The 24,851-nt window shown below is 42.4% G+C and overlaps 1 protein-coding gene and 1 long non-coding RNA gene across 8 annotated transcripts in view; one reads left to right on the top strand and one right to left on the bottom strand.

The window, feature by feature from the left end:
- The window catches only part of LOC126981477 (uncharacterized), a 10,027-nt gene extending 7,239 nt beyond the window's left edge, over positions 1–2,788 (top strand). For all 3 annotated transcript variants that reach the window (XR_007733955.1, XR_007733957.1, XR_007733954.1), the window contains one exon: positions 1,466–2,788. This is a non-coding gene — a long non-coding RNA (uncharacterized LOC126981477). The remainder of the gene's footprint in view (positions 1–1,465) is intronic.
- Positions 1–24,851, bottom strand: part of LOC126981474 (supervillin-like) — a 229,315-nt gene that overhangs the window by 95,339 nt on the left and 109,125 nt on the right. For all 5 annotated transcript variants that reach the window (XM_050832547.1, XM_050832551.1, XM_050832550.1 and 2 more), the window contains 2 exons: positions 9,516–9,818; positions 6,334–6,832 (listed from right to left, as the gene is read on the bottom strand). In XM_050832547.1, the coding sequence (XP_050688504.1) occupies positions 6,334–6,832; positions 9,516–9,818 (802 nt within the window). The remainder of the gene's footprint in view (positions 1–6,333; positions 6,833–9,515; positions 9,819–24,851) is intronic.

Genomic DNA, 24,851 nt, shown 5'->3' with positions numbered 1-24,851 from the left:
TCAATCCGAGCACGAGACAAAACACCTTGAGTCAGTGTTCGGGTTCTTTTTTTCCCGCAGCCACATGGAAGCCCGGGCAGGAGTGTGCGTGGCTGTTGACGTGTCAGGGGAGGGGGGGGGGAAGAGGAGGAGGAGGAGGAGGAGGAGGAGGAGGAGGAGGGGAGCATGACTCTGGCCAGGATACGGATGCGGCCGTATGGCTTTGGGTGACAGGACTGACGTATAGCAATACACCAACACGCTCATTCAGAGTGGCTGTGTAAATCACCCTCAGGACGAGAATTAATGGATGTTCTGCAAGATATACGACGCCAACCCTTCCCGCGCCCTCACCTCCTTATCGGCATCAAACGTGCTCTCCAAGGCTTAGCAATAAAAATATCCTTAATGACTAAAACAAGAAAAACGCGGCTACTTAAAAACGGAGCGGGTCGTGATGCTTCAAGGGACGGTGTGTGTGTGTGTGTGTGTGTGTGTGTGTGTGTGTGTGTGTGTGTGCAGGGGAAGCAAGTGCATAACTCCGTCACTACGTTCACTGAGAGGAAAAAGTGTCAAGAGTCAGTCGTGTATGGATACGGCTTTGCGACTTTGCTGCACTGCCACGGAACGCCCGGGGGAAGGAAGGAAGGGAAGGGGAGGGAAAGAACGAGAGGAGAAGGAAAGGTTATTGAGGATCTAGACACCGCATTCGCCTCGGCAACAATATAACAACCAAACTAAAGAAATTCATAACTAGCGATGAATTAATAACACCTGAATACATAAACTTACTACGATCATTATCCACGCATTATACACTGAGTTCCTGCGAATAAAGGAGAGGCTATTGAGAATCTAGACACCGCATTCGCCTCAGTAACAATATAACAACCAAACTAAAGAAATTCATAACTAGCGATGAATTAATAACACCTGAATACATAAACTTGCTACGATCATTATCCAGGTATTATACACTGAGTTCCTGCGAAATAACTCTTCTAAAAGGGGAGCATCAAGGGACTTTTTCAGCTAAATTTGGTCAGTCTATTATTTGGCATCTGTTATTCTTTATGGAAGCTGCATTTTACGCTTTTTTATATCTTTTTTTTTCTGTTAAGCTATTTGTCCATCTCCTTTACTAGGCGAAAAATGGGGAATGGAAACGTGGGGGGAAGGGGAAGAGGACGAAGGGGGGAAGTGGTTGGGTATCTATGGGTGGTTATGGGTGTCGCGGGAATATGAGGGGAGATAGTGGTTGCCTATAGGTGAATATGGGTGGTTATGGGTGACTATGGATTGGCTCTGGGTGATTATGGGTGACTATGGATTGGCTCTGGGTGGCTCTGGGTGTCGCGGGAAGATGAGGGGAGAAAGTGGTTGGCTATAGGTGAATATGGGTGGTTATGGGTGACTATGGATGGCAATACGTGTGGTTATGGGTGGTGGGGGGCTATGTGTGGCTATATGGCTATGGTTGTCACAGTTCCAGGTACAGAATGGTTCACGTGTGTCTGTGGCTCCGTCCATCGGGTGTGATCTTTTTCCCTCCCCGTGGTGGATGGATGACTTCCGCTCCCTGGTTCCCTTCAGCGGCTCCACCCTGGTGTTGCGGGGGGCGGGGTTGTGGTGACGAGCTTGTGTGATTATGATGGATTACATTTCATCCACTATTGTTAAGAAGCTCCCCCTTGGCGACCTTGTTATTTGAGTGCAATGCGTGTGAACGAAAAAAAAGAGCATCGAGAGGAGAGTACGCCAAAAGCAGGTACTGGACATGTTGTGTGACTAAAAAGAACAAGAATTGAGGAAAATAAACTGGTTGATAGAAATTGTGAAAGGGGACGAGGAAACCTTGACACGATATGCTTTTTTTTTTTTTTTTTTTTTTTTACAACAAAGGAGACGGCTCAAGGGCAACAAAAAGTGGAAAAAATACAAATAAAAGCCCGCTACTTGCCGCTCCCATAACAGATAAGAGTAAAGAATCGCCAGAAGAGAGGTCAATTTCGGGTGGAGAGGTGTCTTGATACACTGGTTATAGGGAGCGAATAGAGTGGAGAAAAACGGTGAAAAATAGTTTGATTGACATACATATATTGAAAGCAGATTAAGAAAGGTAGGATACAGTAAGGAAAAGAAAGGTAAGTCATGTGGAGTGATCGGGTGGGAAAAGATTAACGAAGATTTTACTGATATAAGAAAAATGGTAAAGAAAAGTAACTGATTGATTGATTGATACGAATATGAAAGGCTGACAGGGCAACACAAAAGACTCGAGACTAGGCAAAACATAAACAAACAAGAAACCTAAACTGTGTGAGCCTCGAAAAATGACTAGGAAAACGTGGAAACTGACGAGCGAGTGACTAGCGAGTGCGAAGGATTAAAGCTGGGGATGAAAAGTATATGTACACGTCTGCGAGTGCATGACGAGGCTGGTATTGCTTTAGAAGGCGTCGCGAGCTTAGCCGAACCCTGAAGGCAGCTTAGGAGGTTACTGAGGGTGCTGGTGACGAGGGGGGTTATAAACGTCGAGCTATGAGGTGAGTGCCAGGAAATACTAACTGAATGGCACGATGTTTGGTTATGCACTCTTTTGATACTTCGCGACCTTTCTCATCCACTAGTTTTATCTTACGCTCTCGAGTCCTCTGTATTTGTCGTTCATTGTGTAGCGTGGTGAGTTATTCAGACAAAACTTCCTTCAATATGATCATTATATACTCATTTTTGCTTGGTATTCACAGTTGGCTTTCTCCTCTTTTCCTTTTTTACTAATACCATATTTTTCTTTTGTTAACTACTGCTTGTGCATGAAAAAATATGAATTCACAAACCCTGGATATTTGTGATTATGTTTTTCTACTGATATGCTGTTATTTTTTTCTAGTCTGGGTGCTTTTCTTTTTTTTCTGTATTTAGTGTTCAATATGTAGTGCAATCATTTATTCCCGCTAAATCTGGTTCACTATTATCAATACATATATTAAATTTTCACTCGAACACTCATTCTTCTCTGAATATATTATTAATTTTTACACTTGTCTGGATTTGTTCCGCAGTTTCTATTAGTCATGGGGTTACACATGACTAATTCACACAAAACCTGCCCAGTAATGATCAATACATATTTGCCTTTCCCTTGATATCAGTCGCTATTATTATTAATCTTGGGTGAAGTGTGGGTTGACGGGGAGGGAATTTAATTTTTGGAGCAGTGAGTAGCAGGCTTTTTTTTCACGTTACCTTTTTATTTATGCCCTTGAATTGACTCCTCTGCTAAAGAAAAATAAATATAAAAAGTCTAGGGGGTCTGATAGCATGTGATAAGGCCCCAGACCCCCATGGAACCCAGATAAGGCTACTATTATTGCTCTCACTTCCGTTATCATATTCAGGAGCTCCTACGGACACTTTAGTATTCAGAGCCTTTCATTTATTAGAACACGTCAACGAGCCACAGAATGAGGTGTTATAGTTAGTACCTTATTCCATAGACGCTGATTGGCCAATGTACGTATATTTTTCAGGGAGACACGCCTGGCTTGCCTCACCACCACACAGCCCAAGGGGAGACACAACCCTGAGCATATGTGGATAGTGAAGACTGAATGAGAATGATGTAGATGATTGAGTATGCCTGGCTGGTTAACTTAGGTGGTCAATTCTTATCGTAGTCAATGTTATATCCCTTTAGAAAAAATATATTACACTTGTTCCTGATATGATGTGGAGTTAGAAAAGAGATCATCAAAAGGGAAAACAATGATAATGATGATGATGATGTTAATTCAGTGTACCCAAGATGGTGAACTTGTATACAAAATTCCAACTTCAAATCTTTTAGAGAAATATTAAACTTTCTTCCTGAAGCATGTGGAGTTAGAATAGAGATAATCAAAAGGGAAACCAATGAAAATGACAATGATAGTGATGATGATTCAGTGTACTCAAGATGGTGAACTTCATTACAAAATTCCAACTTCAAATCTTTTAGAGAAATATTAAACTTTCTTCCTGATATGATGTGGAGTTAGAATAGAGATAATCAAAAGGGAAACCAATGAAAATGACAATGATAGTGATGATGATTCAGTGTACTCAAGATGGTGAACTTGTATACAAAATTCCAACTTCAAATCTTTAAGAGAAATATCAAACCAACTTTCCCCTCCATTGATTATTATCGTCCACAGCCATGTCAAATATTTCTTAAGGAGCTGAGCAGCCCCACACCTACAGCAGCACCTTGTGAGTAACGATTCAGGTGTAGGTGAGCTGTGAGTCACTTCTTCATGCTGCCGTCACCTTGGGCTCTATGGACTCAGGTGTTACTAGATTCAAAGAGATTATGTAGCTCTCAGGGTCTTGGGGTGACTAGGGCTGGTATTCCAAGACACTCGCTTCTCACACCAGCTATTTCTAAAGGTCAAAGGGGGGATCAATCAGGTTCTAATGCGTGTTTTTTAGGCTCAGGGTACAAAAGAAGGGGCAAACTACCACCAGGATCATAAAACTACCCCTGGAAATGCTCACAACTCCTATGAAAGCCTTGTCAATTATGTGTTCTTAGGTGGCGATGTGTCTTTTAATATGACCCTAGAATTTCTCCCCCCTCCAGTAGGTAGGAAATGTTTATGTATATATTTTAGGAGCTTCAGAAGTTTAGGACTGCATAGCTCTGAGGTGTTTTGAGGTACAACTTCGTCTCCTTCCATTTAATGCATGTGTTCAAGATACATATTTCAGGGGTTACAAAATGGTGTGCCTGTGCAGCTCTGGCAGTCTTCCGTAACTAAAATTTCTTCCCATAAGAACTAAGTATTTCCTCTACTAGCTCTATCAGTAAATCATAATGCGAGTAAACAAAAGCAGTTACCTCCAAAAATTGCCCACGTCCTCATCCATATGACAACTTAAGAACAATACAAACACCTCAACGGTTACCCAATCTAGTAAGTCTTAGGGCCGCTTTCACAGTCATTTTGTTTGTTTTGATCGTTACCAATGGTGGTGATCGCCGCTATAGCATTTCCACGTAAAACTGGCCGATGGGGTAGTGGCGGCTGCGGGGTTAGCCTAGCCCCGCACCTTGGCACACACTCTCAATACCTGTCGCTTCCTCTGCAGCCGCCACTACCTCATGGGCTGTTTGATGTGGAAAACTTTAGAGTCGATCGCTGCCATTGGTAACGATCAAAACAAAGTGACTGAAAGCGGCCCTTAAGCAGTGTCTTCCATACCAAATAAACTAAGAAATATGCTTAGATCACATGGAAATTATGAACAATAAAATAACACACCAATGATCACCCAATCTGGTAAGTCTTAACAGCGGCTTCCATGCCAAATAAACAAAGAAATATGCTGAGATCACATGGAACTTTTATGTGAATGATGTGTATGAAGAGAGTATGCCGAGACATCAAACCTACAAAAGTTGGCACTCAGAAATGTATGTTCTCAAATATGCTATTGAACTTCATGTGCTTAAAGTGGTATGTACAGTTTAATGGAATATGGCAAAACTTGTCCCATGAGTGGAAAATATTTTCATTTATATAACCCTTGAGAGACATAACAAATTTCAATGATCTGGCTAAGCATATATCAAAACACATAAGACGAGAGTTTCCCCCACAGTGCCTGAATTCAAGACGAACTATAATTTTGAGAGAAAGACTTGCTACAGTAACTAAGTTGGGAGAGTATTACTTGAGTCTTCAAAGTACACCCCAACTATTCATTTACTTCTTCTTCTTGGCTATATTATTAATCTAGTTCTCTGGTCACCTATCAAAATCTTGTACTCATCATGCACATCTGTTATCTGTCTCTATTCACGCCACCTTCATTACTGGTGTATCTAATCTCACTACTTCAAGGGCTTCTTATTCCTTCTGACAGCAGTTTCATTCATATATGTGTTTTTAAATTGTTCTTGATATTTCCGTCACATGCCTGGGTTTTAGTATTTTTGTGCTTGCATTCACCAACAAAAAAACTTAATTCATTACAGAAAAATATGCCTGGGTACAAAACTCGGTGCTACAAAAATATACGAGAACTGTTTTCCCTTTCCCACCACCAGCCCATGACAAGGCATCAACATAAACAAGTCAAATGAATCAGAGTAATGGGAAAAAGTGGTCCATAACATAGGCAGTCAGCAACACAATTCCCTCAAAAGAAAACAGTAAAAAATCCCACCATTCCACATACTAAATGAAACAATTGTTATCATTTTGACTTAAACTGTAAAATCCCCTCAAAAGAAAACAGCAAAAACTCCCTCCATTCCACACACTAAACAAAACAATCACCATCATCTTGAAATAAACTGCTACTCACCGATCGTCGTACTTCCGGGAGTGCGTGGCCTTGCGTCTCGTCACCACCTCGTTCTTGATGACCTTCAGCTCGTTCTCCGAGGTGGACGAGGACGAGTTTGTGATGGCCGAAGCCTGGGAGGTCATGGAGGAGGCCGTGGCTACCATGGCCGCCATACTGGATGTCACTCTGGATGTCGCTGAATATTCCCTGATGCTAACGGACACACTTTCCTCCCTCCCCCGGTCTTCCCTCTCTCTGCTCCTCTCCTTGTGGTGGATGGGCTCGATCTGCCTCAGCGCCTCGGCAAGGTCATCCCTGGACTTGATGGGCTCCACGTGCCTCAGAGCCTCGGCCAGGTCGGCGCGGTGGTGCTCGGTCTTGTAGGGGTCGGCCTTGTGGGGGGTGTCGCCCTTATACTGGTCATCCTTGTGGCGCACTGGGTCAATGTCGCGGATGGAGTCGGCGATGTCGCACTCTGGACCCTGCGTGTTGTTCCCCGTGGTGAGGGTCACATCGTCTGCAAGGGAAGGTTTGTGTTACTCAGCAGGAAAGACACCTGGGGTTATTAGAGACACAAGACATCAAGGGTGAGGCACATAATGGCTTGACTCATTCTTACAGGGTAGTCGCGGTTGAGTCAAACGTTGAATGATGTGTCAGTAAGTGGTAGTGGAAAATTTAATATAGAAATATACTAAAACCGAGAAGTAACAGCTGTTCTTGAAGTAACCATGGCAAGAAATGCTTGTACTACTGCATGATGAGGTGGTGCCAAAGAATAAAATTGTGAGTTATAAGCCCATGGTGGATTTTTTCTCAACATCTTTAGACAGACAAGGTGCTCCCCTCAGTAACTACCTGAAAATGACTCCTCATGGGGGTACATTTAGCCTCCTACCCTACAAGTCTATTTCCAGGGATCAATGAGTGAATCCATCGCACCACAAGGCAAGCAAATCCGCTGCAAGATTTCCTGATGAGGTTTGCTTTTGTTCTGAACTATGCTACCAAGGTATGAGATATTTCCATGGTCTTAATGTCCTCACCACATGCATGACTGTGCTGTTTCATCCAGCAAGCTTCCAAATGCCTGTACCTTGGTCTTGGTGCTTTATACCTAAAGTCCCGATGACTTTGCCTTTCATGCAGTGCCTCCAGTGTCTGAACAAGGATTACTGATATTGCCACTAGATGCTCTACAATGATTTTGGTCAACAACTTGGCCATTAAAGTCAGGTCCATACAAGTGTTGAAAAGTGGTGGGACAAGGACACAGCCTTGCCTCACTCTTATGTTCATGGGAGAGAAGCTGGACATGCCTCTCACATTTCACAGCACTCTCAGCCCCAGAGTACAGGCCAGTCAAGACCAATGGTCCTTGCATTCCAACGTAGTAACTGGAGATTCTAGAGTGCCTTAGGATGCAGTGAATCAAATGCATTGAGAGGAACATAGGCTGCAGAGGTGAATGGAGGGCAATTTATGGTGACTGGCTATGCTGTACAACAAGTTCAAGCCTCATCAGCATGCCCAGTGGGGTGGATACTTCAAAAAAGTAACTTTATCCAATGTTTCACAGGGTTACAATTTTTTTAGTCATACATATTATCTATTACATTTATTATTCTGGAAGCCATGATTAACTACTCTGAACACTGTCACATACAGCCTTGTTAGACGAAAATACTAAAGCAGTGGGTGGCATGGGTGGATGATGTTCTTTATGATAGAACAGTGAGTCCTTTAGAATGCTTAGGCCAATCACACACTGAGACGGAGGGCAAGACGGCATGGGGCAGCCACAGGTCAGGGCAAGGCAGGGCAGTACAAGGTAAAAAATGGGAGTAGCATCATCAGAAATAGTCTGCGTGTTACTCTCATGACTGTCACCAAGGAATAGTACTTGGAAACCTTTGCTTGGACTCCTACTGAGGCGATGAGTGACTTCATTGCTTAGCACTCAAAAAGCAGAAAGAAGTTAGTGTGGAGTAACTGTGTGGAAAAGAGAGGCACACAGAAGATTTGCTAACACTTCTGAGCTGCCTAATGAAAGAAACATGAACTATTTCAGAGTGAGATGAAATATATTTGATGAGCTGTACCATGCAAGGCAGCAACATATCCTCTGAAGGGTGTCACATATCACTGTACGAAGGTGGACAGCCTCTATTAGTTCCCAGTGAGGGACATGACTGACACCTGGCTGTTGCTGTGCCAGGTGTGTTCAGTGCAGGTGGACACAGGCTCGTATCTTTATTGTGCTGCCCTCAGTTTCAATGTTTGCTCTTACACTTATACCAATAATAATCATTTTTCTGCAATGTTCTGTGATGCAAGACATGTCATTTATGTGTCAGTGTATGTAAAGCCTTATGTTGACCAATGATAAGTGATTGGCAATGTTTTATCAGTTGCACACAATACTTATACTACAAAAACAAATACATGAACACCTGACTGAGCAATGAGCCTCACTCTCTCTACTCATTTTCAAAGAATTCATACAAGTTCCAAATGTTGGCCTTTCTCTCCTGATGACAGTTTTGCAAAGTAACAACAATTCTTTTATGGTAACATTATCTTTCTGGTGTCAAGCCCTTTATTACAGAGGATACAAGGCTATGTAAGGTAGGGACGTTTGCTTCCCTGAGTCAAGGCAGGCTGGCAAGGGTTAACCCAGTGTTCAGGCAGCTTATTGGTGGGTGAAATACTATGCCCCCTTTCTTTATGATGCTGCTGTAAAGCTACAGTCATCCAACCACACTTTTAAAGCAGGTAAATTATGTGATAAAGAAATAGAAGCTTTGACAATTGATGTATTAGATGAATTCTTTACAGCTTATTATGACGTTTATAGATCAAAATAACAGGCGATGGATATACCTTCTCTTATTTAGTCTAAAGGCCCATATTGTTGTTATGCAAGTTTGAGCATTAGAATTCTTTACAGCTTATTATGACGTTTATAGATCAAAATAACGGGCGATGGATATACCTTCTCTTATTTAGTCAAGTTTGAGCATTAGAATTCTTTACAGCTTATTATGACGTTTATAGATCAAAATAACGGGCGATGGATATACCTTCTCTTATTTAGTCGACACGCTCATATTGTTGGTATGTAAGTTTGAGCATTAGTGGCCACCAAGGGAGGATATATTTTCAGCAAGATAAAATGAGAGCAAGCAACACCCACTCACCTGAGGAGGAGTCAGAGGAGTGGTCACGTTCCAGGGATTGTGACTCTGGCTTGAGGATGGACTTTATTTCTTTAGAGTCCTCCAAACTTGAGTCTTTCTTCAGCACTCCCCTGAGCAGCTTGGCCTCGTGTTCCGGGGAGCCGACAGGGGGTGGGAGGGGGCTGTCGGACTTCAGAATGCCGCGAGGGTGTTCGGACTCGGAGAAGGAGGCGCGGCGGGAGTCGGAGAAGTGCTTGAGGATGGAGCGAGGGCTGTCACGCTGGATCTCCCGTGAGCCGCCAGAACCATCCCGCTTCAAGATGCCTGGAAGAGATGAAGGGGTATAAGTATGGCAGGCATGATGTGACGAGCAATATAAAAAAATGCAAACCCTTGATGTTGCCTGTTTTATACTGAAGAGGGAAGTCAAGGGCAAACATAAAGAAAGAATGGGAAAAAAAGCCCCCCTCAAAAATGCAACCCAATGAAAAATCCTTGTCTACGTATATTTACATAGACATTAAAATACGTTAACCCAGTAGCAGCAGGGATCATGTTTTTTAATGGTCCCTCCAAGCAAGAAAAATGAGAAAAAAATCAACCCTAACACAAACCATTTCATAATATATATCAAAGCATTTGTGATCAGATTATGTATCATCTATTTTGGGGGTTTATATCATGGCACAAATTTGGCCCATCGCTCCTACATGGTAAAGCCACAAATTTGGCCCATCGCTCCTACACGGTAAAGCCACAAATTTGGCCCATCGCTCCTACACGGTAAAGCCACAAATTTGGCCCATTGCTCCTACACGGTAAAGCCACAAATTTGGCCCGTCGCTGGTATCAGGTTAATACACCCATCCAAAAATCCTATCCTATCTAAAAATACTATCCGATATAAGGTCCCTGTTGTTGTATAGTTAAACAGACATTAAAATACGTAATATATTCATGCGTACTTAATCTAGAGGCAATTAAATAAAAAAAATAGTGTAAAGTTAAACAAACACTAAAATATGTAAAATATCTATACAAACCTAATTAGCCTTCTGATATGTTTTCAAAAATGCTTAACCTCCTAAATGTCCACCCCCCCCCCTCCCCCCCTGATCATGGCCCTACGGTGTGATCAACATGATTAATGGGAAATCCTAATTAAAAACTTTTGGCTTGTTAGTTAGGTAAATAGCACGGCTCTGATTCTGACAAATATCAATTAATTTAATCATCAACAAACTGTCATTTGATAATTAGCTTTTCGACGCCATGTAACGGCTAAGAAAAGTATTAATGTTTGTGATTCATATGATAATTAAAAAGCCAAGTGAATTACCGATATTATTTGATTCGTTTAATTATTGAAAACTCAAGCAAATTATCAATAAATGTGTATATAAAGGAGACATTAATTTTATATCAAGCAAATTCTGGGATAAGACTTTTGATTATAGGGGCAGTGATTAGAAGTTTTTATTTTTTGAATTTTTTTTTTCCCTTAAATTGCTTCTTTTGCTGTAAATAAAAAAAATAAAAAATAAAAAAAGAAATGGAATAATGAGGTTTGGCACTGTAGATGAAAAGCAACCAATCTTCTAACCACTCAAGATGACTCTTTTAAACCCGATGTTGTTATCTCTCTGAATATCTATGTAAATCTATGTAAATTTATGAGCAACCCTGATAAAAGTCTACGGTTGTCTTCCTTCTAACCTGACACACTCCGCTTGTATCTCGCTCAGTTACTCCTATGAAAAGCAACCAATCTTCTAACCACTCCAAATGACTGTTTTAAACCCGATGTTGTTCTCTCCCTGAATATCTATGTAAATCTATGTAAATTTATGAGCAACCCTGATAAAAGTCTACGGATGTTTCCCTTCTAACCTGACACACTCCACCTGTATCTCGCTCAGTTTAAGTCAGTTACTCCTCTTTATCGTTAATAATTCGTTATATATATAGTCTGGGGATTATCCGTATTGATAACCTAAGACTATTATGTTTAGCACGTTCAGTATCTTTCTAATTCCTTATTCACTCTCACAAATAAATCATAAGTTACATTACATTATATTATCATTCTTCTTCCTCTTCTTCTTCTTATTATTATTATTATTATTATCTAGGAGGTAACTCAGAACTAATATCAAGAACCGTAAATCTTCTTGCCTCTTGCTATAAAAAACTGCAGTCTTGTTCTGTCTAGACGAATCAAATCAATCCTCAGGCAACTGTGTGTGTGTGTGTGTGTGTGTGTGTGTGTGTGTGTGTGTGTGTGTGTGTGTACCAACATCAATGACACACACACAGGCAGCGTTATCCCCACAACTCAGATCAGGGAAGGATTATTATCAAGGCTGTTCTTTGTCTGGCCGTTACGTTACCCAGGCCGCTGGCGTCACAATGGACAACACACAAGCTTCCTCGCGCACATGTGTCTCCGCTGAGGGACTGTCTGCCCTGATAACCACCTGCACGCCGCCTCAACGCTGATAACCCGCCCTGTCCTTGTCGCTCGGCTCACACCCTCGAATGCTTTGTGTTTTACTTGCTTAGAGAAAGTGATACTATTCAGAGGTGACCTAGATCATTATACACTTATTCGTATGTTATTTTTACGGTAAAGGGGACAGGCAAAAGAGGAAAAATGCCCTAAAATGAATGCTCGCTGAAGATGTTAAAAAGATAAAGTATAGCTTCAGAAACGTCTTGATACCAAAGTAAAAGGTCAGAGATGGCAGTACTGTTAGATAAGAGAACTGAAAAACTCATTACATATTCTCCTCCAGGTAGCTTTGAGAGGGGGAAGTATATATTAAATTATGGAGAGGCTATTAGTATTGTTCATTAGGCTACACGAAGGGTCAAGGATGGTGATATTGTGGGAGAAAGTAACTGGAAACCTCATTACATAAAATCAATAAGCAAGAGACAATGGACAGGGAAGCGTTTTATTGTTTTGTATAGCTTAATTCTTTCCCTCATACGCATCCATTCTCCTCAAGCAAGGCAAAACAACAGCACTCACACAACAGGAACACGGATACCACGATCATTGTTACGGTGAGAACAATACGTAAGATCCACCAAGTTTTTATGCTTATGGGAACTTCACTTCGAGCTCAACCCCGCGTCCAGAAAGACAGGCCCTGAACCTCTATCCTCGTGAGAAAGAGGATGCGACTCCTTCCCATTCTCAGGCGATTGTCAGATGTTTTTAGGCCTACTATCGGGTTGCCTCGAAGTGCTACAAAAAAGTATATTAGCAGGTTTGAAGATGATTTTTTTTTGTCTTTAATATAAGATAATGCAACGAAATCTGATCTTTTATCGAGTTTTCTGGCGATGCTAAAAGAAATCGGAACTAGGTGATGCAAGCTTGACTGGGAATTAGTTGTTCTTTACTTGTTTATCAAAAATTACAAGCAGGTCGACACTTTGCTCATAATCTACGGTTCCTTACATACATACACAGACACAAGAAATAGAGATCGCAATAATTCTAAAAACAAACAATAAAGTACTAGCTGGCCAATGCTTTCCTTAGAATCTTTGGCCCTTTAAATATAAAAAAAAGTAGTAGCGATCACAATGCAAAAAACAAGCAATAAAATACTAGCTAATCGATACTTAGCTCGTAATCTGCGGTTCTCCATATACAAAAATGACAAAAACTCACAGTGCAAACAATAGAGTAACATCGCTCGTCACTTTGCTTGCACTTTATGGTCGTTTACATACACAAAAATAGGAAAAAAGTAGTGTAGCCATATCAACACGCAACCCATGTCATAATCCCTGTAAGTGTTTCCTCCCGCGTGTAACAGGGACAGGAAACGAACCACACGACACCATTCTTCTTCGGCCCCCGCGGTTCTCAGGGCGCGACGCAAACACCGCCGCGGGACACACAAAACCGGACCCCGTTTTCTTTGCCTCCCTCCCCCACGCTCCTTCCCGCCCCCTCGCGGCCTAAAAAATGTCGCCGTCTTCCCATAATTTGAATACGATGCGCGGGCGGAGCTGCAACTTGTATAATTATCGCGAGTTTTACGTGGATGGGAAATGTAGTGGTGGTGGTGGTGGTGATGGTGGTGGTAGTGACAGTAGAAGTATTGGTAGTAGTAGTAGTAACAATGTGCAGCAATGGTTACTACTACTGCTACTACTACTACTACTACTACTAAAGGAAAACAACGTAAAATTCAAGCAACACAATGTAACACTAAGCAGACTAGGATGATGAATGCCAGAGATGACGAAGCACACAACAGCAGGAGGAGAAGGAGGAGGAGGAGGAGGAGTAAGAAGAGAAGGAAGAGGCAACATCACATCCTACTCTCAAGATACACACCCAACAGGAAGAATAACACCACTATCGTAAACACAACTCCCACCGCCAACACCACAACACCGCGATCCCCCACAACACAACAGGAAGAGAAGAAGAAGCAACAGTAACAGATAACAGCTCTTCCTACCCTCAAGAAACCACATAAACAGGAAGGTCTACGAGATCTCCCAATACATACATAGCACCCGCATCAACAGGAAGAGAGGAAACAACGCCAACAGGAAAAACACCATTGTCAACACCACACCTCCATCATCCGCTATAATCACAACACCCACAACAGGAGCAGCAGAGGTCATATTAGGTAACAGCTCATCGTACCTTCAAGAAACAGCTCCAAGAGGAAAGAAAGCGCCACCGTCAACACAGCCCATGACACAACCCACAGCCACAGCGCCGTCCCCATCCTCCATCACTCAGCGCCCCTCGCACACTCACTCCGCCAACCCGATAAGCCCTCACCCAAAGGAAAAGGGAAACGTTATCGTGGGAATGTTCTTATCTACGCTGTTCTTTCCCCGATAGTGTTTATCTTAGTTTACTCGGCTTCACACGATGAGAACTTACTAGGATTTGCAGGTGTGTGTGTGTGTTGCCTCGTCAGCGTGCAGACTCACACTTAAGTCCATATTCTTAAACGTATGTCTCTCATTACGACTATATTCTAAGGCCACAAGATTAGCCGGATTTCCATGGGTGTTATTTTCTTAGCTTCATACTCTTACACGTATCAATCTCCTATTACGTTTATTTCCTAACGCCACAGAAGGTTCCATAGGTGCTTTTTTCCGTTTAGATGCAGAAGTCGTGTAAAACTTTCCCCAGCATCACAAAACAGTCCATGGAAATCCCAGGAACTTCTACGAGAGGCTTTTCAAACAGGGGATCTAAGGTGTTGATAGGTTTATAAATACTCTTTACTTTTATCTTTTATAGGAGCGGCGAGTAGCGGGCTTTTTTCTTGTACTCTTTTTATTGCCGTGTCCTCTGATGTAAAAAAAAGAAAAAAAGAACTGCACATACTCACATAAAAAGGGAATATGTTGTCGTGGGAATATCCTGATCTAGTGGGAAAATAAATTTGTGGTTATAATTCCAGGTTTTGATGGTTCGTTTGGTGGGTTTTGTGTTCCTTCGTCGGCGTAGACACACTCACTCAGAATTGAACACATCCACAGAAAATGGGAAATGGTGTCATGCGATATCCTGATCTACTGTGAAGGTGAATTTGTAGTTGTAAGGTGAGATTTTGATGGTTACTGTAGAGGGTTTTGTGTTCGTCAGCGGGCGCACTCACACTCAGAAATCCACCCACCCACAGAAAACGAAAAATGTTGTCATGGGAGTATCCTGATTTAGTGTGAAGGTGAATTTGTAGTTGTAAGATGAGTTTTTGATGGTTACTGTAGAGGGTTTTGTGTTCGTCAGCGGGCGCACTCACACTCAGAAATGCACCCACCCACAGAAAACGAAAAATGTTGTCATGGGAATATCCTGATTTAGTGTGAAGGTAAAGTTGCAGTTGAGTAGAGATTTTGATAGCTATTTTAATAGGGCTTTGTGAATCGCCTTATCTACATCTGCAGGAAATATTAAACATTACCAAGGGAATATCCTGATTTTTTAGGCGGTTATTTTTCCGAGAACGCCCTTTGTGTGTGTAAAAAGATAGATTCTGAGTCACGGATTGAGAGAGATCTTGATGGTTACGTTAACGGGTCTGAAAAGCTTGTTAATCCGGCAGCGAGCACACCCACACTCACACACTCACCCCCACGCCCACGCCCACACTCACATCCATACCAACACACACACACACACACACACATATACCCCCCACCCCACCCACATCAACACCAACACACTCACCCACACCCAGCGGAAAAGGAAAACATTATCATAGCATTATCCTCGTTTACGTGATTAGGCTACTTTCTTGGCAAAATTATCTTCGAGTGAGACATTACAGTAAACTCGGCTACATAGGATGAGGGTTTGATAATTAGGATAGCGGGGTTGTGAATAGGGTTTTGCCAGAGGAGACACACACACACACACACACACGAACTGAACACACCCACCAGAAAAGGGGGACTCATATGCTATCTTATCTAGATGTTTACTTTTATAGTTACTCTTATTTCCTAGAGTGAAGGTGAACGCGGAGTAACAGGAAGAGTTTATGAGGGTTGGTGTTTATTCTCGTTTCAATATTTATTCTCTAGTTTATATGTTCTATGTTATATGTTCCTCTTGTTCTATGTTTCTCTATGTTCAATGTTTCTCTTATGTTCAATGTTTCTCTGTTCAACGTTTTTCTAGTTCTATGTTTCTCTATGTTCAATGTTTCTCTATGTTTCATGTTTCTCTAGTTCAGTGTTTCTCTATGTTCAATGTTTCTTTGTTCTATATTTCTCTATCTTCTATGTTTCTCCAGTTACATGTTTCTCAAGCTTCAATGTTTATTCTCAAGTTACTGTTATTTCCAAAGGTGAAGGTGAACGCCGAGTCGCAGGATAAGAACTTGTGGCTTACGTGAGCAGGTGTGTGAATCCTCCTGCCTAACGTGACTGAACTACTATCCTAAGTGCACATTCTGATTACTGTTATTTCCAAAAGTGAAGGTAAAACTGAATCACAGGATGAGAACTTGGAGGTTACGTGAGCAGGTGTGTGAATCCTCCTGCCTAACGCGACTGAACGGAAGGCATTAAGGGCCAAATTAGTATAATGAAGAGGTGGAGGGCGAACCGTCTGCCCACCGAGGGAATCAGGGCGGCCCGGAAGTGTGACCGTCGACCTTATGTAAACAAAGTCAGCTGATGGGATGCGTGACGTCACGAGCTCATTCCGGCCAGGTCAAGGCAACTCCCCCTCCCCCCCTGCCTCGACCCTGACCTCAATGACCTCCTGAATCCTAAATGAAGACGAAAATAAAACCCAAACCTTTATAATATGTGAAAAAACTAATCGTATTTATTTAGTTTATTAATATTTTGATGCATAAACTTTTTTTTCTTAGGTTGAGTATGCAAAATCTAAACTTGTTGGTTGTTGTGTGTGTGTGTGTGTGTGTGTGTGTGTGTGTGTGTGTGTGTGTGTTACTCAAGTGTACTTATGAAAAACAGAAAACGGAGGCAACATGACACTTAAGATAGACTAAACTATAATAAAAATAAATCAATAAATAACAGAAAACAAACAAAAAGCAAACAAATAAGAACTGTTGATTATTATGGGATACGCAACTTCACATTTTTACCTAAATTACTTTCATTCTCTCACGCATTTCCTGTCGATCACTTTCCCTGGACTGTTTTGGGACCTGAAATATATTGTTCCGAGTGCACGAAAATACCAGATTCATGCAATTACGAACTGAATAATTGAATGAAAAATAACCTGGCCTGCGATAGCACTGAATAAGCCTTGATTAAAAATAAAAAAAATATATATATATATAACACGGGAACAAATAGTAATCTGTCTAGAGGCAATATTTATGTACATGTAATTTTTTCTCTCTCTTTTTTTTTTACACTGATGGAAATATATGACGCGAGTGTTTGGCGAGAAATAAATAGATTGGAAATAACACACAAATAGTAAAATAGAGAAAATGACTAAAATAAAGATGTTAAGAGTATTGCAATTGTTAAAAGGTGGTAATTTGATGTCTATAATGTTGCTTACACACACACACACACACACACACACACACACACACACGTGACTCAATCTAAAGTCTTCAGTTTTGATTAATATGAAACCTCTTTAGTGCTCTCTCTCTCTCTCTCTCTCTCTCTCTCTCTCTCTCTCTGTGTGTGTGTGTGTGTGTGTGTGTGTGTGTGTGTGTGTGAGAGAGAGAGAGAGAGAGAGAGAGAGAGAGAGAGAGAGAGAGAGAGAGAGAGAGAGAGAGAGAGAGAGAGAGAGAGAGAGAATTTTTAATGCACTAATGAAAAAAAAAATGAAAAAAACAAACAAACGGAGGCAACATGACACTTAAAACCATAACCAAACCAAATAGATATCAACCACAAAAACGCTAAAAAAACAACAACAACTGCAAGGATGGCGGAAGAGGAAGACGAAAGAATAAAGAGCGAGGCAATGAGTCAGGCAGTCCTCCATCACTCCTCACACCCTCGCATTTCCTTCTTTCCCAGTACGCCGCGCCGCTACGATGAGGAAGAAAACAACAGAGCAAACTCATTCCCCCGTGAACCGCAGCATTTCCTAAGCGCGCGGGGCCGCCTGCCTGCCTGCCTTCCATCACACGAATTTATTGCGAGAACCCAAGGACGTGTGAAAGAACAGTTGAACGAATAGAAGGAAAAGTAGAATAGAATAGAAATAGAAGAGAAAGGCTAGTAGAACGAATAGAAAGAAAAGTAGAATATAAATAGAAGAGAGACTAGAAGAACGAATAGAAAGAAAAGTAGAATATAATATAAACAGAAGATAAGATAATAGAAAATAAATAGAAAAACGGATAAAAAGAACATTAGTAGACAGAGGAATAAAATATAATAGAATGTAAGAGAATAGAAAGAACAAACGAACGAATAGAAAGAAAAGAAGAGTAGAAAAGAAATAGAGTAAGATAAAATAGAATACAGAGAATGGAGAATAGTAAAGCGTGCGAAAGAGTAGAAAGAATAGTAGTAGTAGTAGTTAAAAATAGTTGCAGTAGTCACGGTCGTAACACAGTATTGCCAAGGCTTATGTAACGTTATGGTGGTATAATACAGGAGAGAGAGAGAGAGAGAGAGAGAGAGAGAGAGAGAGAGAGAGAGAGAGAGAGAGGTTTGAGTGACACCCGTGATGCACCACAACTGTGACTGGTTGACTCGTTCTTGCATGTAATAGCACACACACACACACACACACACACACACACTCTCTCTCTCTCTCTCTCTCTCTCTCTCTCTCTCTCTCTCTCTCTCTCTCTGTTCTAAATATGGAAAATCAGGACAAATTGAAAACGAGCGAGCGAGAGAGAGAGAGAGAGAGAGGAGGTTGACATACTCGCATTTACTTACACAAATTTCAATGAACATTCTCCGTTTCTATCAACAAATCACGTATGTAACAAAAAATAATAATAATAACGATACGAGAGAGAGAGAGAGAGAGAGAGAGAGAGAGAGAGAGAGAGAGAGAGAGAGAGAGAGAGACAGACAAGAGACCAAAACCCAGAGACTGAGAGAGAGAGCGAGCGAGCAATTTATCGCCGAGTCGGATTGGATGGCAAATCACACCCTTCTCTCCTGCCCCAGCGAGGCCCCCAAATTAGGTCGCCGGAGCGTGTAATCAGCTAATTGAGAGGTGGCGGCCAAAGGGACTGACTGCACGGGATCAGCTTGTGTTGGAGGGGCCGATGAGCGCGTTTCATTTAATCATTTGTTCCACTTCTTGTGTCCCCTCGCTCGCTCTCTGGATATCCCCATTCTCTCTCTGTCTCGATATCCCCATTCTCTCTCTCTGTCTCGATATTCCCATTCTCTCTCTCTCTCTCTCTCTCTGTTTACACTTCCCAGCCTCCTCCTCCTCGTCCTTCCTTCCTTCCTTCCTTTCCCTCGCTCGTCTCTATCTCTTATTTAACTTCTTGTTCTTTCTATATCTCTCACTTCCTCTCCCTCCTCCTTCTCCTATTCCTTCTCTACGCTTCTTCCCCTACACTCTTTACTTCTTTTCCTTTCCCTCTTTCTTCCTATCTCTTCAGTCTTTCAACCTCTCGTTCTCTCCCTTTCCCCTTTTTCTCTTCCTCTCTTTCTTCCTGGTCCCTTCCTTTCCATCTCTTCCTCTCTCTCGGTGTTACCCTCCATAGCTATCCCTTCGACTATCTCTTATCTCATATCCTCCCTCTCACTTCCTATATCTTCCTTTCCCTCTTCCCAGCCTCCTCCTCTTCTCCTTCTCCCTTCCCCAACCAGTCTTAACGTCTAATCCCAGTCTACCATGACATACCTCTATAAACTGGATGGTCTGTCTGCTCAAGTCTTTCCAGTCCACTACTCTCTTACACTCCTCAGTCCTCCCTTCCGTCTCTCATCTCACTCGGCCATCAGGTTTAACGCTAGTCTGGCATGGTCTATCTGGATGGTCTGGGCTCTGGAGGGTCTATTTCTGCCCCCGTGTGTTAAACTGGGGCAGAGTTCCGAAAGTGTGCCATGGAATTTACAAGGACCGGATGCAAGTGTTGAAATGTCAAGGTGTTGGTCTCCTGGCTAGCCCCCGTTACTGTGTGTTGTTGTTTGTGTTGTCCTTGTCCTTGTTGCCCTTGTTTTTCTTGTTGTTGTTGTTGTTGGTGGTGGTGGTGGTGGCAAGTGTAGTAGTATCATTGTGATTATTAGTTGTGGTAGTGTTAGTGTTAGTATTAGTAGTGTTAGTAGTAGTGGTTATTGTGGTTGTTTTAGTGGTGGTTGTTTAAGTTGTAGTAGTAGTAGAAGTTGTTATTGTTGTTGTTGTTGCTGGTGGTGGTGGTAGTGTTTGTGGTGGTGGTAGTGGCTGTAGTAGTGGTGGTTGTAGTGACAGTGATTATGGTTGTGTTGGTGGTGGTGGTGACGGTGGTGGTGATAGTGGTTGTGGGTGTTGTTGTTGTTGTTGTTGTTGGTGGTGGTGGTGGTTTTCCGTCCTATACGTGTAGTGTTTGTGTTTCTTGTTTGTGTTGGAAGATTCGCGTTTCATGTAGATGGCCTTCATGAATGTTTGTCCGTGTGTACATATGCTCCGCACCCATCACTGCCCTGCTGCACACACACACACACACACACACACACACACACACACACCTATATGCATATGCGTCCACACGTCCACGCTAAGAGAGGCTGAATGCACGCCGCCACTGAACGCTGTCACACACACACACACACACACACACACACACACATCCACTCATAAAACACGCACAATCACCTATACACACATAAAACATACACACAAATAAAAACAAACAAACACACCCACACGCACGCATCCACTCATAAAACACACACATAAAAACATGCACAGAAAGAAACGCACAATCACACACACACACACACACACACACACACACACACACACACACCTGTCAACGTTAATATACAGCAATACAGGTAAACGCTCCTCTTACATCCCTCGTTACCCTAAATAGAAAGAGACCTCTCTCTCTCTCTCTCTCTCTCTCTCTCTCTCTCTCTCTCTCGTTCTTTCCTGCCGCTTCCACTTGCTCCTCCTCCACGCATCTTTACCTCTTTCTCTCTTTACTTTTTTTTTATCTCTTCCGTTCCCTCGGTTGTCCTCCCCAGCCTCCTCCTCCTCCTTCGCTTCTCTCTCTACTTCATGTTCTTTCCCTCTCTCTATCTCCTTACCTCTTCTCCTTCCCAGCCTCCTCCTTCTTCTCCTGTGTATCTCTCTACTTCCTATTTTTCTTTCCCTCTCTATAACTCTTTATCGCTCCTTTGCATCTCTTCTTTTTGTTCTCTCCCTCCCTCGGTCACTCTTTCCTATCTCCCTTACACCTGTCAGCGGGGAGGGGTGGGTGGGGGGTGGGGGGCAGGTGCACAGGTGGGCCGCGGCCTAAACTAATGAAACCCGCGGCGACTCACGCGAAGCCATTGACGGTACACAATTATAAAAAAAAAGGAAAATTTGTGCGCCGGACGATGGGACGATGATGGCCATTCAACCGTATTTTACATTTGTTTGCGCAAATTGTTTATTGAGTCCGCGTTTTCGTTGAGGGAGTGGCGCTGTTGTTGTTGTTGTTTTGTGTGTATGGAACAGGTGTGCGTATGATCAAATGAATGTGTATTTATTTTTTTAGTTTATTTGTTTCCTAAGGTAAATTTATCAGGTCTGGAGTTATACAGGTAAGAGACAGGTGTGCATGTGATCAAATGAACGTGTTTTAAATTATTGGAGTCTATTTTAGGTTAAATTTAAGTGGGCTAAGATTATACAGGTAAGATAAAAGTCGAGGTGAAAGTGATTAAAACGGGTTAGATATAGATTCTGATAAGACTGCAGAGGAAGCACACACACACACACACACACACACACACACACACACACACACACACACAGTCACGGTCACGCCACGGTCACGCCACGTTGTTCACAGTAGCTGGCGGAAATCCGTTCATGGCCACCTAGCGAGCGATGCTTCCCGCCGGAGCCTCAGGTAAGGGTGACAACGCTGTGCTACCGTGCTGAAGGGAGGGACGACGGAGGCACGGCAGCGGCGGGAGGAGGAGTCAGCAGTGTGTGTGTGTGTGTGTGTGTGTGTGTGTTAGATAGACATAGGTGGATAGAAAGAGATAAATACAGATAGAATAGAACAGAAAGACCAGAAAGAACAGAAAGGTAGACTAGAAAGAACAGAAAATAGATTAGAACAGAAAAATTAGACTAGAAAGAATACAAAAAAAGATAGGAATAGAAAGATAAAATAAAAATGGAGATAGATATAGGTAAGGACAAACAACCAAACAGACAGACTAAACAAAAACAACCAAACAACCGGACGAAACAAGAGAACACAAACCGAGTCACCAAAGAGTTCAGTCACCGAACCAATGAATGTGAGTTAGCGTCGTTAGTGAGTGTGTGCTACGCGTGCGGATATGGGTGACTACGTGTGTGTGTGTGTGTGTGTGTGACCTTTTTACAGGCCAAGAGCCGGGCCAAGGGCAAAACGAGAATATAATAAAATAAAACATCCCGTAACAAGCAGGTCCTAAAATAACAAGGCAGCGGACTATGCCTAAAAAAAAAAAAAAAAAAAAAAAAAAACGAAATGGTGAAATAACGAAATCACAAGAAAACACAAATATGCCGAAAAATCAAAATTATAAGAAAAAAAAAATCCCGCAACACTCTGCTCCTAAAATATCGGCAAATATCGAAACAATGATAAAGTATTTTCGGTTCGCTCTTGGAAGGTTGCAGTCGTAGGTAGGAGGAACATCGAGGATAGATCACGGTTCCGGAGTGTACCAGCAGAAAGGGATGAAAGAATGACGCCACAAGCTGACTATTGCATTAGAAATCTGGACAACACTGTGATGGTCTTGCGATAATTAAGGCGTAGGAAAGTAGGAACACTGAAAAAAAAAAAAAGAAGATTCCAGAATGTAGCAGCGAAAAAACAGAGATGAAAGAATGAAGCCACTGATCAACTCTTGCATAAGGAAGCTGGACAAGACAGGGATGAGCTTAAATGGTTAAACGGACCGCTGTAATAAAGACGGTGATTTCAGAGTATACCAGCACAAAAGAAAAGATGAAAGAATGACGCCGCTAACCAACTCTTGCATAAGGAATCTGGACAACACAAAAATGGGCTAGGGGAGAAATTCTTGTACAGCCAGGCAGCAAAAGGATTAGAGGCATGCGCTAAGGAAGGTCGTAAGGACTAGGGAAGTAAGAGGCACCAGGAGCGTTACAGGCGAGAGGGGAGTTACTGGTGGCAGGGTCGTGACTTGCAGTGTTACAGTCGGTGGTCCGTTGCAGCGGAGAGCGTGTGACGTGAGGGAGGAGCCGCACCACCCTAATCATTGCGTCACCTCTCTCTCTCTCTCTCTCTCTCTCTCTCTCTCTCTCTCTCTCTCTCTCTCTCTCTCTCTCTCTCTCATTCCTGGTTATTTTCCTTTCTAGCTTCGTTTTTGTTCCTGTTTTGTCGCTTTCTCTCTCTCTCTCTCTCTCTCTCTCTCTCTCTCTCTCTCTCTCTCTCTCTCTCGTTCGTGCTTATTTTCCTTTCCTTTCCTTTCCTTTCTGAATTCGCTTTTTCTTACGTTTTGTTTTATCATCCTCGCATTATTCTGCCCCTCCCTTTCTCTCTCTCTTTTTCTTTTTCCTTATTCATTGTTATTTTTCTTTCTGTGTTTGTTCTTTTTTTCTTTTTTCGTTTCGTCGCCTCTTCGTATTATGCCCTCCCTCTCCCTCCACGCACGCACGCAATGCAAACTTTTAATTAAGCCTAATGTTATCTATATTTGAAACTCCCCCTCTTTCTCTCTCTCTCTCTTTCTCCCTTTTCGCACGCTTCCCCTTCCTCCTCCTCTCCTCCCCTCACTCTTGCTCTTTTTCATTCCCCTCCTGTTTCTGTTCCTCGTCCTCCTGCTATTTTGTTTCTTCTTTATATTCGTTCTCGTCTTTTTCCTCCTCCTCCTATTCTTCTTCTCCTCTTTCTCCTCCTTCTCTTATTTCTTCTTTGCCTTCGTTCCCCTTCTCCTCTTTCCCCTCCTACTCCTTTCATTTTATTTCTTCTTCTTTTTCTTCCTCCTCCTCCTCCGTCTTTTCCTCCTAAGGCAGTGTTTAAATGGCTGCCTCATCAATCTCCCACAAACACACACACACACACACACACACACACACACACACACACACACAAAGACCCTCCCTCCTCTCCCACCACAACACACACGCAACACACCTGGTAACGCCTAAACAAACAACACACAAACACCACCAGCAACACATTTCAACACCTAATAGGAACAACAAGTCCACGTGTCGCAAAGGTCCCACAGAGGTACTAACGAGACGCACCTGCCACCCGAAAAACAGAGCCCAGGTGAACCCCCACAGGTGAGTCAGGGGTGTATCAGGTGATGGTGGGTCGCGGGGCTTTCATGTGGTGGCCCTGGACCTGCTAGACGGCTCATACTACTCCCCCCACCCCCCCTTCAACCTCCCCACCCCCAAGTTGTTTTATCTATTCTTTCCTCACTAATGCAGGGTTTTATGTTGCTCCATGGCTATTTTTTTTTTTGGTTACCTTTCTTGTTTTTTTGCGTTTTTGCTTGTGTTTGTAACCTATGTGGATGAACTGTGATGTTTTTTTTTATATACAGCAAAGGAGACAGCTCAAGGGCAAAAATAGATAAATAAATAAATAAAGAAAGAAAGAAAGAAACAGTAATGAAAAAAAAAAAAAAAAAACGCTACTCGCTGCTCCTATAAAAGATTTCAGAGTGGCCGAAAGATAGGTCAATTTCGGTAGGAGA

This window comes from Eriocheir sinensis, chromosome 48 (assembly GCF_024679095.1).
Source record: "Eriocheir sinensis breed Jianghai 21 chromosome 48, ASM2467909v1, whole genome shotgun sequence".
Classification (NCBI taxonomy): domain Eukaryota; kingdom Metazoa; phylum Arthropoda; class Malacostraca; order Decapoda; family Varunidae; genus Eriocheir; species Eriocheir sinensis.
This window is presented reverse-complemented; position numbering and strand designations above follow the sequence as displayed.